This window comes from Budorcas taxicolor, chromosome 3 (assembly GCF_023091745.1).
Source record: "Budorcas taxicolor isolate Tak-1 chromosome 3, Takin1.1, whole genome shotgun sequence".
In the NCBI taxonomy this organism is placed as follows: domain Eukaryota; kingdom Metazoa; phylum Chordata; class Mammalia; order Artiodactyla; family Bovidae; genus Budorcas; species Budorcas taxicolor.
In genome coordinates, this window is record NC_068912.1 from 14,733,680 (window position 1) to 14,750,249 (window position 16,570).

At 46.6% G+C, this 16,570-nt stretch overlaps 1 protein-coding gene across 1 annotated transcript in view; it reads left to right on the forward strand.

Annotated features, from left to right (window-relative positions):
• IQGAP3 (IQ motif containing GTPase activating protein 3) overlaps positions 1-3,265 on the forward strand; it is a 39,455-nt gene extending 36,190 nt beyond the window's left edge. Inside the window, exons 34-38 of the mRNA XM_052637202.1 lie at positions 677-889; positions 1,361-1,527; positions 1,820-1,921; positions 2,376-2,484; positions 3,152-3,265. Coding sequence (XP_052493162.1) covers positions 677-889; positions 1,361-1,527; positions 1,820-1,921; positions 2,376-2,484; positions 3,152-3,265 — 705 coding nt within the window. The remainder of the gene's footprint in view (positions 1-676; positions 890-1,360; positions 1,528-1,819; positions 1,922-2,375; positions 2,485-3,151) is intronic.
• The last annotated feature ends 13,305 nt before the right edge of the window (positions 3,266-16,570 follow it).

A 16,570-nucleotide genomic window follows, 5' to 3' on the forward strand; every position in this document is an offset into this window, starting at 1 on the left:
CTCCAAGCAGACACCTTGCTCACCAGTCATGCAAGCTCTGCAGGGCTGAGGCCTCTGCCCTTAACCCCCAGAGACCCTCAGGCTGCAGAGTCCCAAGACTGCAGCTCCTCCCTACTGCCCACTGAAACTAGAGTGAGCCCTGCAGGAGAACCAGTCCTGCTGCAGCCCTGCTGTCAGTGGTAGGAGGGGTCGGGGGTGCAGAGAGGCAGAATGGGCAGACTCCCTTGAAGAGCACCAAGGAGCTGGCGCTCAGCATAGGGAATGGGCCGCTTGAGGGCCTGAAGGCCGGAGAAGGTGGTTAAGTGTGGGAGGCCAGGGGCAAGTTGGATCAGCTGGATCACAGGCTCAGCCAGGGTGTTCCCAGAGCACAGGTGGGGACAGCCAGTAGAGGCCTGTCCCAAACATGAGACAGAAGGAGGGAGATGCCCCGGGTCCCCTGGAGCCATCCATCACAAATCTCCACCGTTGGGAAGTCGCAGCCAGTGTCCACCGGACTTTTTATGCCGTCCTCCTGCTGGGTCTCCTGGGCCACTCGTCCTCTGTGCTGACCCACAGGGCCCTTCAGTGGCTATGAAGTTGTACACTTTGATGTTCTTTACTACCCCTAGGGTGGGGACCCATGGGTGGGGCAGCATGTCAGCACCCGCTAGACCCCTCCAGCCTCTCTGCCCTCCAGGAAGCAGCCCACAAGCGGCTGATGTGCCGGCGCCAGGCCTGTGAAGCCCAGACCCCGGAGCTGCTGCGACGACACCGCTCACTGACGGCCCACTCCCTCCTGCCGCTGGCAGAGAAACAGCGGCGCGTCCTGCGGAACCTGCGCCGACTCGAGGGCCTGGGGTTGGTCAGTGCCAGAGACGGCTACCAGGGGCTGGTGGACGAACTGGCCAAGGTAACGGTCTGGAGGGAGGGAGAGAATGTGTGTGTGTGTGTGTGTGTGTGTGTGTGTGTGTACACATGTTCATAGTGTTGACACTTCAAGGGCAGGCCTCTCCCTGGGAAGTGCCCACCCAAAATTGTCACCAGCCAGGGGAAGGCCAAGCGACCTCCAAGGGCCTTTTTGAAGGAAAGGTCTCAAAATTAGTCAGGGAAGGGAGTACTGTTAAAATGCTCTTTTACTTAAAAAAAAGCAAGCTTTGGACCTGTTACTGCTCAGTAGGAGGGAGGCCCTGAAACATCCTTTGAGGGTTTGGGGTGGGGTCCTTGAGGTTGTTCGCCTCTTAGAGAAACTGCCTTGAAGTCTTCCTCTTCCGGCTTGTCCTGAAGATCCTCACAGTAAGTTGTTCTTGGGCCTGAGTCAGGCCCTGAGGCTCTCCTGCCAGGAAGGGTCGACTCACCCCTCCCTTGGTCCCCCCACCCCCAGGATATCCGCAACCAGCGCAAGCGCCGGCAACGGAGGAAAGCAGAGCTGCTGAAGCTCCAGGCCACACTCCAGGGCCTGAGCACCAAGACCACTTTTTATGAGGAGCAGGGCGACTACTACAGTCAGTACATCCGGGCCTGCCTGGACCACCTGGCCCCCAGCTCCAAGTATGTGCTCCCTTCCTGCACTCTGAAGGTGACCTGTGACCTGTCCTCTCACCCATGCCGACCTTTGCCCCACTGTTTACCAGCTGTGGAACGGACATCTCCCCCCAGCACAGCGTGGTCCCTTCCTGACACTGTCTTTGAGTCTCCCTCGTAAAGTCTTGGGTTCAAGTGTCTTCCACCAGTGAGAAGTCTTCCTCAGGCTCTAATTTCCTTCTACCAGCCACCCAGAGAATTAGTGTCTTTGGTGTTGAAGAGTTTGTTAAGTGAACTGTCTGGGCCTTTTCTTCCTCAGGAGTTCTGGGAAAGGGAAGAAGCAGGTATCTCTCCACTACACGGCTGCCCAGCTCCTGGAGAAGGGTGTCTTGGTGGAAATTGAAGATCTTCCCATCTCTCAGTATGTGTCTTTGGAGGGCAGAATGTCAGGCCCTAACCTGGGAGGCGGATGGGGGAACTCTGGGCTGGGCACTGGGTGGGAGGGAAGAAGCGTGGTCCCTGCCCTGAAGGAGCTATTAGGATGATGGGGAAGACAGGCAGCTCCAGACAGAGAGCAAAGGGCAGTGGGCGTGGTCTGGCACAGTTCTAGACACCCCAAGGCACGGGATGCTGAGAAAGCATCCTGGAAGAGAAAACAGCGTTTTAGGGCCAGCCGGAGAAAAGGGCTGAGGTGTGCTGAGCAGAAGTAAAATTGGAAGGAGGAAAAGAGAGGGGGGGAGTGACACAAGGGAAGCCTGGCTCTGGGTGACACACAGTGCTGCCTGGGAAGAGTGGGTGGAAGCACTGGGTGGAGGAGTGGGCTGTGGCCCTGGTAAGAGGCAGTGGGTCCCTGTTTTGAATCCTGTTTTTGATAGTTTCAGAAATGTGATCTTTGACATCACCCCTGGAGATGAGGCGGGAAGGTTTGAAGTAAACGCCAAGTTCCTGGGTGTGGACATGGAGCGATTTCAGCTCCACTATCAGGTGAGGGGACATTCCCATGAGCCCTCCAGACACCCGCTGGGCTTTAGGTGCTAGCCTGAAGATGGAAGGCTGGCCTGGCTTCCCTGGGCCTTGGATGGTATCAACTTTGTTCCCTATCCAGTCCACACTGTCTGTTCCTGAAGACCAGAGTGATGGTCTGTGTAGCCCAAGCCTCCCCCGTGCCCTGAGACAGACCCCACAGCCAAGCGACAGGAGAGTGGAGTGGGCTGGCAGTGGCAGAGCAGATTAATATTTGATGCCCTATCCCATGTCAGGGGCTTTACACATTACCTCATTTAATCCTCTCCAAAGCTCTCCAGCATTACCCCTATTTTATAGGCTCTGAGGCTAAAAGGTTAAGAAGCTGGCCTAAGTCATAGGCCCGTGTTCAGGAAAGCAGTGATTTTAAATCCAAATTCCGCTCTGCTGCTTTGCCTTTTAAATGATTTCAAGCCCTGGCTCTGCTTGAACTGACATTTGGTCAGGTCACTGCACCTGCCTCTCGGTCGTGGTTCCCTCGTCTGTGAAGGGGGTTTCCACACCCGCTTCGGTGGCCAATGCCCCTGGATGACTGTGTATGGCTCCAAGATGTTAGTGCTTTGTAGACTCTGTGGGCCACAGTGAGAACCCCTCCAACTCCCCTCCCTGCCCCTTCCCTCCCTCCTAGGACCTCCTGCAGCTCCAGTACGAGGGTGTGGCTGTCATGAAACTCTTCAACAAGGCCAAGGTCAACGTCAACCTTCTCATCTTCCTTCTCAACAAGAAATTCTTGCGGAAGTGACTGAGGCAGGGGGTGCTCCCCAAGCCCTTCTTACCTCACTGGATGCTTTTCTTAACACTAATGCACTGCTCCACTTTCCTGCAGACACCCAGAACTCAGGCCCAGGCAAGGCTCAAGGAGTCTCGCCTTTCCCCAGCTGGGAGGAGTCTGGCTCCCTGGCCCACAGGCAGGGTCTCTAATTGGCTCCAGGCCGGCCATGTGGCTTATAAGCCACAGAACTCCATGATTTTCCAGCCTGATGGGAAGCAATGAACCCAGGGCCTGCCCTGCGAAGGCTACTGCCCTAGTGTCTGCTGCTGCCCTCCCCATACGCAAGCACTGTCCCAGCGGCCTGATTCCTGCTGCCTCCCTTCTCTCTGCAGACCCAAGGCAGGGCTGGGCTCCCTGCCCCACCCCCACTGCAGCAGCAGCTTCTGTTCTCTCCTGCTGAGGCCAGGCCACTCTGCTGCAGCGACGCCTCACACCCTCCCACCCCTGACCCTCACCCCGGGTGGACAGAGCTCATTAATGCCCACTCGGCCTCGTGACACACGGTGGCCTGGGCAAGATGACCCTCCATTAACCTCAAATCTCACTCTCCTGTTTACAGTCTGTTTTACATGTGGGTCACCAGGGTATTTATTCTCTCCTGTGCAACCTTAATCATGGTTTTTATTCTTTCTTCTGAGCTCAGAGAAAGAGTTCCCATTTCCCTATTCAAACTAATACTCATGCCAATCTTCTATACCTTGTATATAAAGTCACCTTGGGTCCCTCGTGTTTAAGAACTCATTATTTCAGCCTCATACGGTACGAAAAGCAGTCTTTCCCTTTTCTCTCTCACCCAACAGGATTCTTGCATCTGAGAGCTAATTTCCTGTCCTTGTGGCCCCTCTGATTTCACTTTAATATAAACAGCTGTTACCTCTGCATCTGTTGTTAACCCCTTATTTCATCCCCTGCAGAGCAGGCACCTAAGTTCTGGGATAAATCCACCCTGGTGAGTGGGGGAGTCTTTCCTGCAGCGGCCCCCACCCTTACCTTTCTGCAGGCATCCACTGTGGACCCTGCCTACCTGAGCTCATTGGTTCCTAATGAGATGTGGCATTTATTCCTCTCTTCCCTCCCCCAGGGGACAGAGAGGAGGAAGACATGCTTAGATTTCGATTCCGTTTTTATTGGCCACTCTGAAGACTAAAGCCAAGAGGAGGGGAAACCAGTCCAGGTTCTACTCCACTCATTTTGCACACATTTGCAGCAGGTTCTTTGCCTGAGCCTTGGATGACAACACCAAAGGCCCCTGAGCCACAGCTTCTTGTATCGTGGGCTCTACACTCTGGCCCAAATCCCCTGTCCAGGAGGAAAGCCCCACTCTTTTCCCCCTGGGTTTCAGGAAGCTGGGAGGAGGGGACAGTCTAGATGGACGCCTATCCTGCCCTCGGAACCCCCGAGCAGCTCCTGCTGGGCAGGCACACACAGGTCTGCGCGGTGCAGCCTGTCTCCCTGCACTCCTTTCCATTCTGTCGCTCAGGATCTGTCTTGCTGTCACATTCCGTTTCAGTCACATCCTCCCCCCGCCACTTACCATGTCAAAGACTTCAAGTACCGCCTCGCTCTGGGTGACAGTGACATGTACCAGTGGAGCCAAGTTTCTACACATCGGTCATCATTAAAAGACTTAGATTCACCAGATGATGCCGACACTATCCCGCTGTGACGCTCCCCCACAGTCACAGGATCTCTGCCACATACAGCACGTATAGAAAAGTCCCAGTAGCTACGGTGCTTGCCGGGATATTTACACACACGTACTACTCACAACAGCTACAAAGGTGAGCAGTCACCAGTGTCATTTAATAGATGACGAAACTGCAGTCCAAAGGGTCAGATAACTGCACAAAGCACCAGAGCCATAAGGGGAAGAAAGTCTTTAAACTCAGGTCCATCTGCTCAGATTTATATTCCCCTGTACTCTTCCCTGAAACATTTCCACTTCCATCACCCCACACTCTCATGCCACTCTTGTCTTTCAAGCCCACCCCACTCCACCCTGGTGTTGGTCCCTGATGTGCTCCAGCTCATCTTTTCCTGACTATTGGTGCCCAATCTGAGATACAGGCACTTAGTTCCGATGGGTGGGACTAGATACCCGTACAGCCTCTTCAGTGGACAATTTTGCAACATCAGAAATAACAAGGGCAGGGACTTCTCTGGTGGTCCAGAGGCTGAGATCTGTAGGCTGAGATCTGTGCTCCCAGGGCAGGGGGCCTGGGTTTGATCCCTAGTCAGAGAATTAGATCCTGCATGCTGCAATTAAGACCTGGTGCAGCCAAATAAATAAATATTTTAAATATATGCATATTTAAGTGCAGGGTACCAGGACAATTCAATGGGGAAAGAGTAGTCTTTTCAACAAATGGTGTCGGGATGCTGGATATCCACATTCAAAAGAATGAAGCTGGACTTGTACCTCACACCATAAACAAAAATGAAAGAAACATCACAGACCTAGATATAAAAGCTAAAACTATAAAACTCTTAGAAGAAGCATGGATATAAATTTTCATGATGTTGGATTCGGCAGTGGTTTCTTTAGATACTGAAAGCACAAGGCACAAAAGTAGATAAACTGAACTTCATCAAAATTCAAAACTCTTGTGTTTCAAAGGACATCTTTAAGGAAATAAAACAACCCACAAAAGTGGGAGATGTTTTCAAATCATATATCTGACAAAGGATTTATATCTGCAATGTATAAAGAACTCTTCAGTTCAGTTCAGTTCAGTCACTCAGTCGTGTCCGGCTCTTCCCAACCCCATGAATCGCAGCACGCCAGGCCTCCCTGTCCATCACCAACTCCTGGAGTTCACTCAGACTCACGTCCATCGAGTCAGTGATGCCATCCAGCCATCTCATCCTCGGTCGTCGCCTTCTCCTCCTGCCCCCAATCCCTCCCACCATCAGAGTCTTTTCCAATGAGTCAACTCTTCACATGAGGTGGCCAAAGTACTGGAGTTTCAGCTTTAGCATCATTCCTTCCAAAGAAATCCCAGGGCTGATCTCCCTCAGAATGGACTGGTTGGATCTCCTTGCACAACTCAAAAAGATAGCCCAATTAAATGGGCAAAGAATTTGAAAAGCCATTTCTCCAAAGAAGATAGATGAATGGCTAATAAGCACATGAAGTGATGCTCAGGGTTCCCCTGGTGGTCCAGTGGTTAAGAATCTGCCTGCCAATAAACATGGGTTCGACCCCTGGTCTGAAAAGATCCCACATGCCCTGAGGTGACTAAGCTCCTGGACCACAATTACTGAGCCTGAGCTCCGCACAAGAGAAGGCACTGCAGTGAGAGGCTCAGGCCCACCGCAACTAGAGCAGCCCCTGCTCGCCACAACTGCAGAGAGCCCCCGTGCAACAGCAAAGATCCAGCACACCCAAAGATAAATAAGTAAAATATTTTTATAAAAAAGACTGTAAAGGCCCAAGATTATTAGGAAAAAATGATATTCAACATCATTAGTCATTAGAAAAATGCAAATCAAAATCATGAGATACCACTTCACCCCCACTAGGATAGCTAAAGTACAATAGGGAATAACAAGTGTTGGTGAGGCTGTGGAGAAATTACAAGTCAGGTATTGCTAAGGAGGCTGTAAAATAGTGGACTCACTTTGGAAAACAGTTTGGCAGTTCCTCGCTAAACAGAGTTACCATATGAGTCAGCAATTTCACTCCTAGGTATAAATCCCAAGAAAATTGAGAGCATATGTCTGCACAAAAATCTGTATACAAATGTTTATAGCATCATGATTCTTAATAGCCAAAAAGTGGAAATAATCGCATTGCTCATCAGCTAACAAGTGGATAAACAAAAGGTGATATATCCATACAATGGAATATTCAGCCATCAGAATGAAATACTGATATAAGCTACAACATAGAAGAATCTTGAAAACACGCCAAATGAAAGTCAAACACAGGCTTCCCTGGTGGCTCAGTGGTAAAGAATCTGCCTGCCAATGCGGGAGACTTCAGTTTGATCCCTGGTCCAGGAAGATTCCACACGCCTTGGGGCCACCTAAGTTTATGCACCACAGCTACTGAGCCTGCGCCCTAGAGCCCACGAGCCTCAACCACTGAGCCTGTGTGCTGCAACCGCTGAGCCCGTGTGCTAGAGCCCCGGCTCTGCAACAAAAGAAGCCACTCCAACGAGTGGCCCATACACTGCAACTGGAGGGTAGCCCTGCTCGCCGCAACTAGGGAAGGTCCACGTGCAGCAATGAAGATCCAGCCCAGGCGAAAATAAACTAATTACATTTTTTTAAAAGAAGGAAAAAAAGAAATGAGCTAGATCTGAGTGCACTGATGTGAAAAGCTGTCAGTGGTACATATTATTTGGAATGCTACATGAGAAATGTGGCAGTGGTCCACCTTTGGGGAGTAGGAAGCATCTTTCTGTGCTGTTAATACAGTAAGCTTATCCAAGTCTTATAGAAAAGGAGGCCAGCACATGCTATGCGTCTAGAACAGGGGTTAGCAACATGGAGGAGTGGCGTGGCCCTTGTTCTAGAGCAGTGAGGCTCCAACTAGGTGCTACAGTCTGTGCCTGGTCAGCTACGAGGACACATGCAGAAATCGACAGCAAACACTTAGAAACTCACAGCTTGCAGTTGTACCCATGATTCTAATGATAAAAAAACTGAGATTATAGTTTATATTATATAGGTCTCTTCATTTCATTTTTCTAGTAACTTGGTTTTTTCATATTTCACGAAAATATCAGTCGATAACAGAATTCAAAATTTTAAGCAGTTGCCCTTTACTACAGACTGTTTGAGAAGAACTGTTCTACAGGGCATACTTCTAGTCAAGTGACATAGGATGCATTAGCACTGATGAATTAAACCAGAGGGACTGAATGGAGTAGCTGAGATCACACTATATATGCAATATTGGATTCTGCTATGTGCATTGAGCCATGAAAAACGTTCTCCATTTCCTTAAAATTTCTTCAAAACATTATGTAGGCCATATAGTTCATGTATTTAACATTTGTATAATATCGGACAGTTTTCCATGATCAAGAACATATAATTCTGCAATGAATATTTTTGAGTTCAATTCAGTTGCTCAGTTGTGTCCAACTCTTTGTGATCTCATGAACCACAGCACACCAGGCCTTCCTGTCCATCATCAACTGCCAGAGTCCACCCAAACCCATGTCCATTGAGTCGGTGATGCCATCCGGCCATCTCATCCTCTGTTGTCCCTTCTCCTCCTGCCCCCCATCCCTCCCAGCATCAAGGTCTTTTCCAGTGAGTCAACTCTTCATATCAGGTGGCCAAAGTATTGGAGTTTCAGCCTCAGCATCAGTCCTTCCAATGAACACCCAGGACTGATCTCCTTTAGGATGGACTGGTTGGATCTCCTTGCAGTCCAAGGGACTCTCAAGAGTCTACTCCAACACCACAGTTCAAAAGCTTCAATTCTTTGGAGTTCAGCTTTCTTCATAGTCCAACTCTCACATCCATACACGACCACTGGAAAAACCATAGCCTTCACTAGACGGACCTTTGTTGGCAAAGTAATATCTCTGCTTTTTAATATGCTATCTAGGTTGGTCATAACTTTCCTTCCAAGGAGTAAGCGTCTTTTAATTTCATGGCTGCAATCACCATCTGCAGTGATTTTGGAGCCCAGAAAAATAAAGTCTGACACTGTTTCCACTGTTTCCCCATCTATTTGCCATGAAGTGATGGGACCAGATGCCATGAGCTTAAGTTTTCTGAATGTTGAGCTTTAAGCCAACTTTTTCACTCTCCTCTTTCACTTTCATCAAGAGGCTGTTCAGTTCCTCCTCACTTTCTGCCATAAGGGTGGTATCATCTGCATATCTGAAGTTATTGATATTTCTCCCGGCAATCTTAATTCCAGCTTGTGTTTCTTCCAGCCCAGCATTTCTCATGATGTACTCTGCATATAAGTTAAATAAGCAGGATGACAATATACAGCCCTGACGTGCTCCTTTTCCTATTTGGAACCAATCTGTTGTTCCACGTCCAGTTCTAACTGTTGCTTCCTGACCTGCATATAGGTTTCTCAAGAGGCAGGTCAGGTGGTCTGGTATTCCCATCTCCTTCAGAATTTTCCAGTTTATTGTGATCCACACAGTCAAAGGCTTTGGCATAGCCAATAAAGCAGAAATAGATGTTTTTCTGAAACTCTCTTGCTTTTTCCATGATCCAGGGGATGTTGGCAATTTGATCTCTGGTTCCTCTGCCTTCTCTAAAACCAGCTTGAACATCTGGAAGTTCACGGTTCATGTACTATTGAAGCCTGGCTTGGAGAATTTTAAGCATTACTTTACTAGCATGTGAGATGAGTGCAGTTGTGCGGTAGTTGGAGTATTCTTTGGTGTTGCCTTTCTTTGGGATTGGAATGAAAACTGACCTTTTCCAGTCCTGTGGCCACTGCTGAGTTTTCCAAACTTGCTGGCATATTGAGTGTAGCACTGTCACAGCATCATCTTTCAGGATTTGCAATAGCTCTACTGGAATTCCATCACCTCCACTAGCTTTGTTCGTAGTGATTCATCCTAAGGCCCACTTGACTTCACATTCCAGGATGTTTTTGAATATAAGATCTTTATTTATATTTCTAAATATCTCCCTAGAATACTAGGACAGAAATTGCTAGATCAAAGAGTATGAACATTTTTTAAAATTAGGTTTTTCCATATTATAATACATATTCATTGTAGAAAATTTCAGTTCAGTTCAGTCGCTCAGTCGTGTCTGACTCTTTGCTACCCCATAGAATGCAGCACGCCAGGCTTCCCTGTCCATCACCAACTCCCGGGGCTTATTCAAACTCATGTCCATCGTGTCCGGGATGCCATCCAACCATCTCATCCTCTGTCTTCCCCTTCTCCTTCTGCCTTCAATCTTTCCCAGCATCAGGGTCTTTTCCAATGAGTCAGCTCTTCACATCAGGTGGCCAAAGCATTGGAGCTTCAGCATCAGCCCTTTCAATGAATACTCAGGATTGATTTCCTTTAGAATTGACTGGTTTGATCTCCTTTCACTCCAGGGACTCTCAAGAGTCTTCTCCAACACCACAATTCAAGAGCATCAAATCTTCAGCACTCAGCTTTCTTTATGGTCCAACTCTCACATCCATACATGACTACTGGGAAAACCATAGTTTTGGCTAGATGGACCTTTGTTGGCAAAGTAATGTCTCTGCTTTTTAATATACTGTCTAGGTTGGTCATAGCTTTACTTCCAAGGAGCAAGTGTCTTTTAATTTCATGGCTGCAGTCTTTTGGAGCCCAAGAAAATAGTCTCTCACTATTTCCATTGTTTCCCCATTTATTTGCCATGAAGTGATGGGACCAGATGCCGTGACCTTAGTTTTTTGAATGTTGAGTTTTAAGCCAGCTTTTTCACACTCCTCTTTCACTTTCATCAGGAGGTTCTTTAGTGCTTCTTTCATTTCTGCCATAAGGGTGGTGTCATCTGTGTATCTGAAGTTATTGATGTTTCTCCCAGTAAACTTAATTCCAGCTTGTGCTTCATCCAGCCTTGCGTTTCTCATGATGTACTCTGCATAGAAGTTAAAAGAGCAGGGTGACAATATACAGCCTTGACATACTCCGTTCCCAATTTGGAACCAGTCTGTTGTTCCATGTCCAGTTCTAACTGTTGCTTCTTGCCTTGCATACAGATTTCTCAGGAGGCAGGTAAGGTGGTCTGGTGTTCCCATCTCTTGAAGAATTTTCCACAGTTTGTTGTGATCCACACAGTCAAAGTCTTTGGCCTTTAGTCAATGAAGCAGAGGTAGATGTTTTTCTCTAGTCTTTCCCATTCTGTTGTTTTCCTCTATTTCTTTGCTTTGATCACTGAGGAAGGGTTTTTTATCTCTCCTTGCTATTCTTTGGAACTCTGCATTCAGATGCTTATATCTTTCCTTTTCTCCTTTGCTTTTCGCTTCTCTTCTTTTCACAGCTATTTGTAAGGCCTCCTGAGACACCCATTTTGCTTTTTTACATTTCTTTTCCATGGGGATGGTCTTGATCCCTGTCTCCTGTACAATGTCATGAACCTCCGTCCATAGTTCATCAGGCACTCTATCTATCAGATCTAGTCCCTTAAATCTATTTCTCACTTCCACTGAATAATCATAAGGGATTTGATTTAGGTCATACCTGAATGGTCTAGTGGTTTTCCCTACTTTCTTCAACGTAAGTCTGTATTTGGCAATAAGGGGTTCATGATCTGAGCCACAGTCAGCTCCTTTCATTCCAATCCCAAAGGAAGGCAATGCCAAAGAATGGTTAAACTACCACACAATTGCACTCATCTCACATGCTAGTAAAGTAATGCTCAAAATTCTCAAAGCCAGGCTTCAGCAATACGTGAACCGTGAACTTCCAGATGTTCAAGCTGGTTTTAGAAAAGGCAGAGGAACCAGAGATCAAATTGCCAACATCCAATGGATCATCAAAAAAGCAAGAGAGTTTCAGAAAAACATCTATTTCTGCTTTATTGACTATGCCAAAGCCTTTGATTGTGTGGATCACAATAAACTGTGGAAAATTCTGAAAGAGATGGGAACACCAGACCACCTGACCTGCCTCTTGAGAAACCTATATGCAGGTCAGGAAGCAACAGTTAGAACTGGACATGGAACAACAGACTGGTTCCAAATAGGAAAAGGAGTGCATCAAGGCTGTATATTGTCACCCTGCTTGTTTAACTTGTATGCAGAGTATATCATGAGAAACGCTGGACTGGAAGAAACACAAGCTGGAATCAAGATTGCCAGGAGAGATATCAATAACCTCAGATATGCAGATGACACCACCCTTATGGCAGAAAGTGAGGAGGAACTGAACAGCCTCTTGATGAAAGTGAAAGAGAAGAGTGAAAAAGTTAGCTTAACATTCAGAAAACTAAGCTCATGGCATCTGGTCCCATCACTTCATGGCAAATAGATGGGGAAACAGTGGAAACAGTGTCCGACTTTGTTTTGGGGGGCTCCAAAATCACAGCAGATGGTGATTGCAGCCATGAAATCAAAAGACGCTTACTCCTTGGAAGGAAAGTTATGACCAACCTAGATAGCATATTGAAAAGCAGAGACATTACTTTGTCCACAAAGGTCCATCTAGTCAAGACTGTGGTTTTTCCAGTGGTCATGTATGGATGTGAGAATTGGACTGTGAAGAAAGCTGAGTGCCGAAGAATTGATGCTTTTGAACTGTGGTGTTGGAGAAGACTTTTGAGAGCCCCTTGGACTGCAAGGAGATCCAACCAGTCCATTCTAAAGGAAATCAGTCCTGGGTGTTCATTGGAAGGACTGATGCTAAAGCTGAAACGCCAATACTCTGGCCACCTCATGTGAAGAGTTAACTCATTGGAAAAGACTCTGATGCTGGGAGGAATTGGGGGCAGGAGGAGAAGGGGATGACAGAGGATGAGATGGCTGGATGGCATCACCGACTAAATGGACATGAGTTTGAATGAACTCCGGGAGTTGGTAATGGACAGGTAGGCCTGGCGTGCTTCAATTCATGGGATTGCAAAGAGTCAGACACGACTGAGCGACTGAACTGAACTGAACTGAAGATGTTTTTCTGGAACTCTCTTGCTTTTTCAATGATCCAATGGGTGTTGGCAATTTGATCTCTGGTTCCCTTGCCTTTTCTAAATCCAGCTTGAACATCTGGAAATTCATGGTTCACGTACTGTTGAAGCCTGGCTTGGAGAATTTTGAGCATTTCTTTACTAGCATGTGAGATGAGTGCAATTGTGCAGTAGTTTGAACATCCTTTGGCCTTGCCTTTCTTTGGGATTGGAATGAAAACTGACCTTTTCCAGTCCTGTAACCACTGCTGAGTTTTCCAAATTTGTTGGCATATTGAGTGCAGCAGTTTCACAGCATCATCTTTCAGGATTTGAAATAGCTCAACTGGAATTCCATCACCCCCAGTAGCTTTGTTGGTAGTGATGCTTCCTAAGGCCCACTTGTATGCAGAGTACATCATTGCATTCCAGGTTTTCTGGCTCTAGGTGAGTGATCACACCATCGTGGTTATCAGGGTTATGAAGATCTTTTTTTATATAGTTCTGGAAAATTTAGAAAATATTTAAAAGGCAAAAAACAAAAGGGGGCTTCCTTGGTGGGTCAGTGGTGAAGAGTCCTCCTTGCAAAGTAGGGGACGCTAGTTCAATCCTTGGTCTGAGAGGTTCCCACATGCCACAGAGCAACTGAGCCCATGCACCTCAAGTAATGAGCCCACTGCGCCCACGCACCATGACTACTGAAGCCCACCCCTGCAGCCTGTGCTCCCCAGCAAGAGAAGCCGTCGCAGTCAGAAGCTGGTGCACTGCGACTGGAGAGTAGCCCCTGCTGGCTGCAACTATAGAAAGAGCAACAACAAAGACCCACCGCAGACAAACAGTAAATAAAAAAAGAAATCTTTTTTAAAAAGAAACAAAGGTTAAAATAATTCATGATACCATCACTAAATGATAGCTACTTATAACATTTTGATGCATTCTCTTCCAATCATATTTGTAATTAGAATCACACTATGCATCTTATTTCATTAACTCCTTATTCCATTTAACACTGTAAACATATCACCATATTAAATGGAATATACCCTAATTTACTTAATCCACCCACTATTAAATAACCATTTAGAGGGTTAAGTTTTGATATATAAAAGAATGCTATGTTGCAAATTCCTTGTAGGGGGCCCTGTTGACACTGTTCTTTCTGGGTCTTTTTTTCCTTTTTTTAGTATCTTAGTTCCCTCACCAAGGATCAAACCTGTGTCCCCTGCGGTGGAAACACAGAGTCTTAACTACTGGACTAGCACGGAAGTCCCGGATCTTTTCCTTTAGTCAACTGATCCTCTCTTCCTCTAAATGACTGGTGGGGTTAATGATTTGCAGAATCTGCCTCCCACTGACCAGGACACTCGACTCCAGGTTCTAGAATAGACACAGACTCTCTTCCCCTCTGCCACGAGAATTTGAATTCTGAGGGCGGCACCCAGGAAGGGAAGCCAGTGGTAGCTGAGTCACCAGCTGGCAGCACCGTGGAGAGATGGCCACCAGTTTCTGGCACTGAGATCCCCAGAAGGGTCAGCGTGTCACCTTTCCCAGCGCAAGTCACCTAACCCCTTACAACCCTGAGTGCCCCTTGGCATCTCCCAGCCAATCCCTGCTTGCTCAAGTTCTTCAGTGCCATATTTTATTATTTACAAAGATTCCTTCCTGATTCATCTTAGTACGTAATCTTTATGCCTGGATTTATTTTCTCAGACTATATTCCTAGAAAAAAAGATGCTGTGTTGAAGGGTAGGCACTTTTTGTATGTGACCTAACATCCTCCAGAAAATCAGTATCAATTAACAAAGAGAGGGGGAACAGAATGTGAGAGCAAACTGGTGCACCTTGCTGGGGCCAAGAGTCCTGGACCCAGAAGGAAGCCCAGCATGACTCTTGCCAGTCAACCTAAACCTGCCCTCATGGGACTGTGAGACCTCTCAGTTGCCTTTCTACCACCATCAGTGCAGCATAGGCGGCCCCTTCCTCTGCAAGGAACACACATTTTAAAAATACAGGTTGCCAAGACTTTCCTGGTGGTCCAGGGGTGAAGAATCTGCCTTGCAATGCAGGGGATGTGGGTTCGAACCCTGGCTGGGGAACTAAGATCCCCACATGCCTCCCAGCAACTAAGCCAGTGTGCCTCAACCTGAGGGAAACAAATAAATTAAAGAACTTAAAAAAATAAAATGAAAATAAGAAATACAGATTTCCAAATGCAGTGTGGTACCCTGGACTGGATCCGGGAATAGAAAATAAGACATTAATGGGAAAACTGGTGAAACTGAATAAAGTCTAGAGTCTAGTTAATAATAATATGTTAATATTGGTTTCTTAGTTTTAACAAATGTACCATAGCAATGTAAACTGTTAACCGTGGGGAGAAACAGGAACTCTCTGTACTGTTTCTGCAACTTTTCTGTACATTTAAAACTATTCCAAAATTAAAAGTTTATTTAAAACTGTATCACACCAATTTAGAGTCCCACTAAGAGGGCATAGAAATGTTAGTCTTACCACAACCTTGCCAACAGCAAGTATTTTTAAAAATTCAGTCTTTCAGCAAATATTTATTAAGTACTGTCTATGTACCAGGCACTATCCTAGGTTCTCGGGATCCATCTTTAAACAAAGCAGACATAGATTGATGCCTTCATGGTGTTGACATTGTAGCAAAAAAGATATTTTAGTCTGTTAGAAGCAAAAAGTGCTTTGAACAAGGATTTACTGTATAGCACAGGGAACTATATGCAGTTGCTTTTGATAAACTATAATGGAAAAGAATTGAAAAAAGAATATATATATATATATAACCGAGTAATTTGCTATAAATCTGAAACTAACAAAATACGTAAATCAGCTATACTTCAGTTAAAAAAAAAGTAAGGACTTCCCTGGTGGTCCAGTGACTAGAACTCCAAGTTCCCAACGTAGGGGGCCCAGGTTTGAACCCTGGTCAGGGAACTAGATCTCACATCATAACTAAGAGTTCGCAAGCTGCAACCAGGATTGAAAGTCCCACATGCTGCAAGTAAGACCCAGCACACTTCAAATAAATAAATTAAATTAAATTAATATTCTTTAGAAAAGAGAGAAAAAGAAGTAATTCTACTTTGGAAAAAGTAGAATAAGGACCAACACAGGGGAACAGAGAATAAGGGGTAAGCTACGATTTTCAGTAGGGTAACCTAGAGAGGCTTCATTGAGGAGGTAACATCACAGCAATGACCTGAAGGAGGTGAAGGGGTAAGCCATGTGCATGCCTGGAGGAAAAGTCTGAGAGATACAGTGGAAGGACGGATCGCATATGGCCTTGTCGGGGGCTGTACAAGATGTCACAGGGACCAAGCTCACCCCAATCCTCAATTCCTCTGCTACATTCCCCAGCCCCTTGCAGCTAGACAGACTGTAAGAACAGTTTGGACCAATGAAACGTGAGTGGAGGTGTAATGTGCGTCACTTCCAGGTTGAGGCAATAAAAATCCTACATGTGATTCTCTGGTCTTTCTTTCCCTCATTGGTGTCTGCAGTCCAGATAGTGCAGCAACAAGATGGTAAAGCCTTCATCAGCCTGGGCCACTCCTGAGTGACTACCTACTACCTCCCCTACCAACTAATAGTTTGACAAGTGTCATGAGCTGAGTCACCAGTTGGTGGCACCCTGGAGAGATAGCCGGGCACAGGCACCAAGACTTAATATGTTAA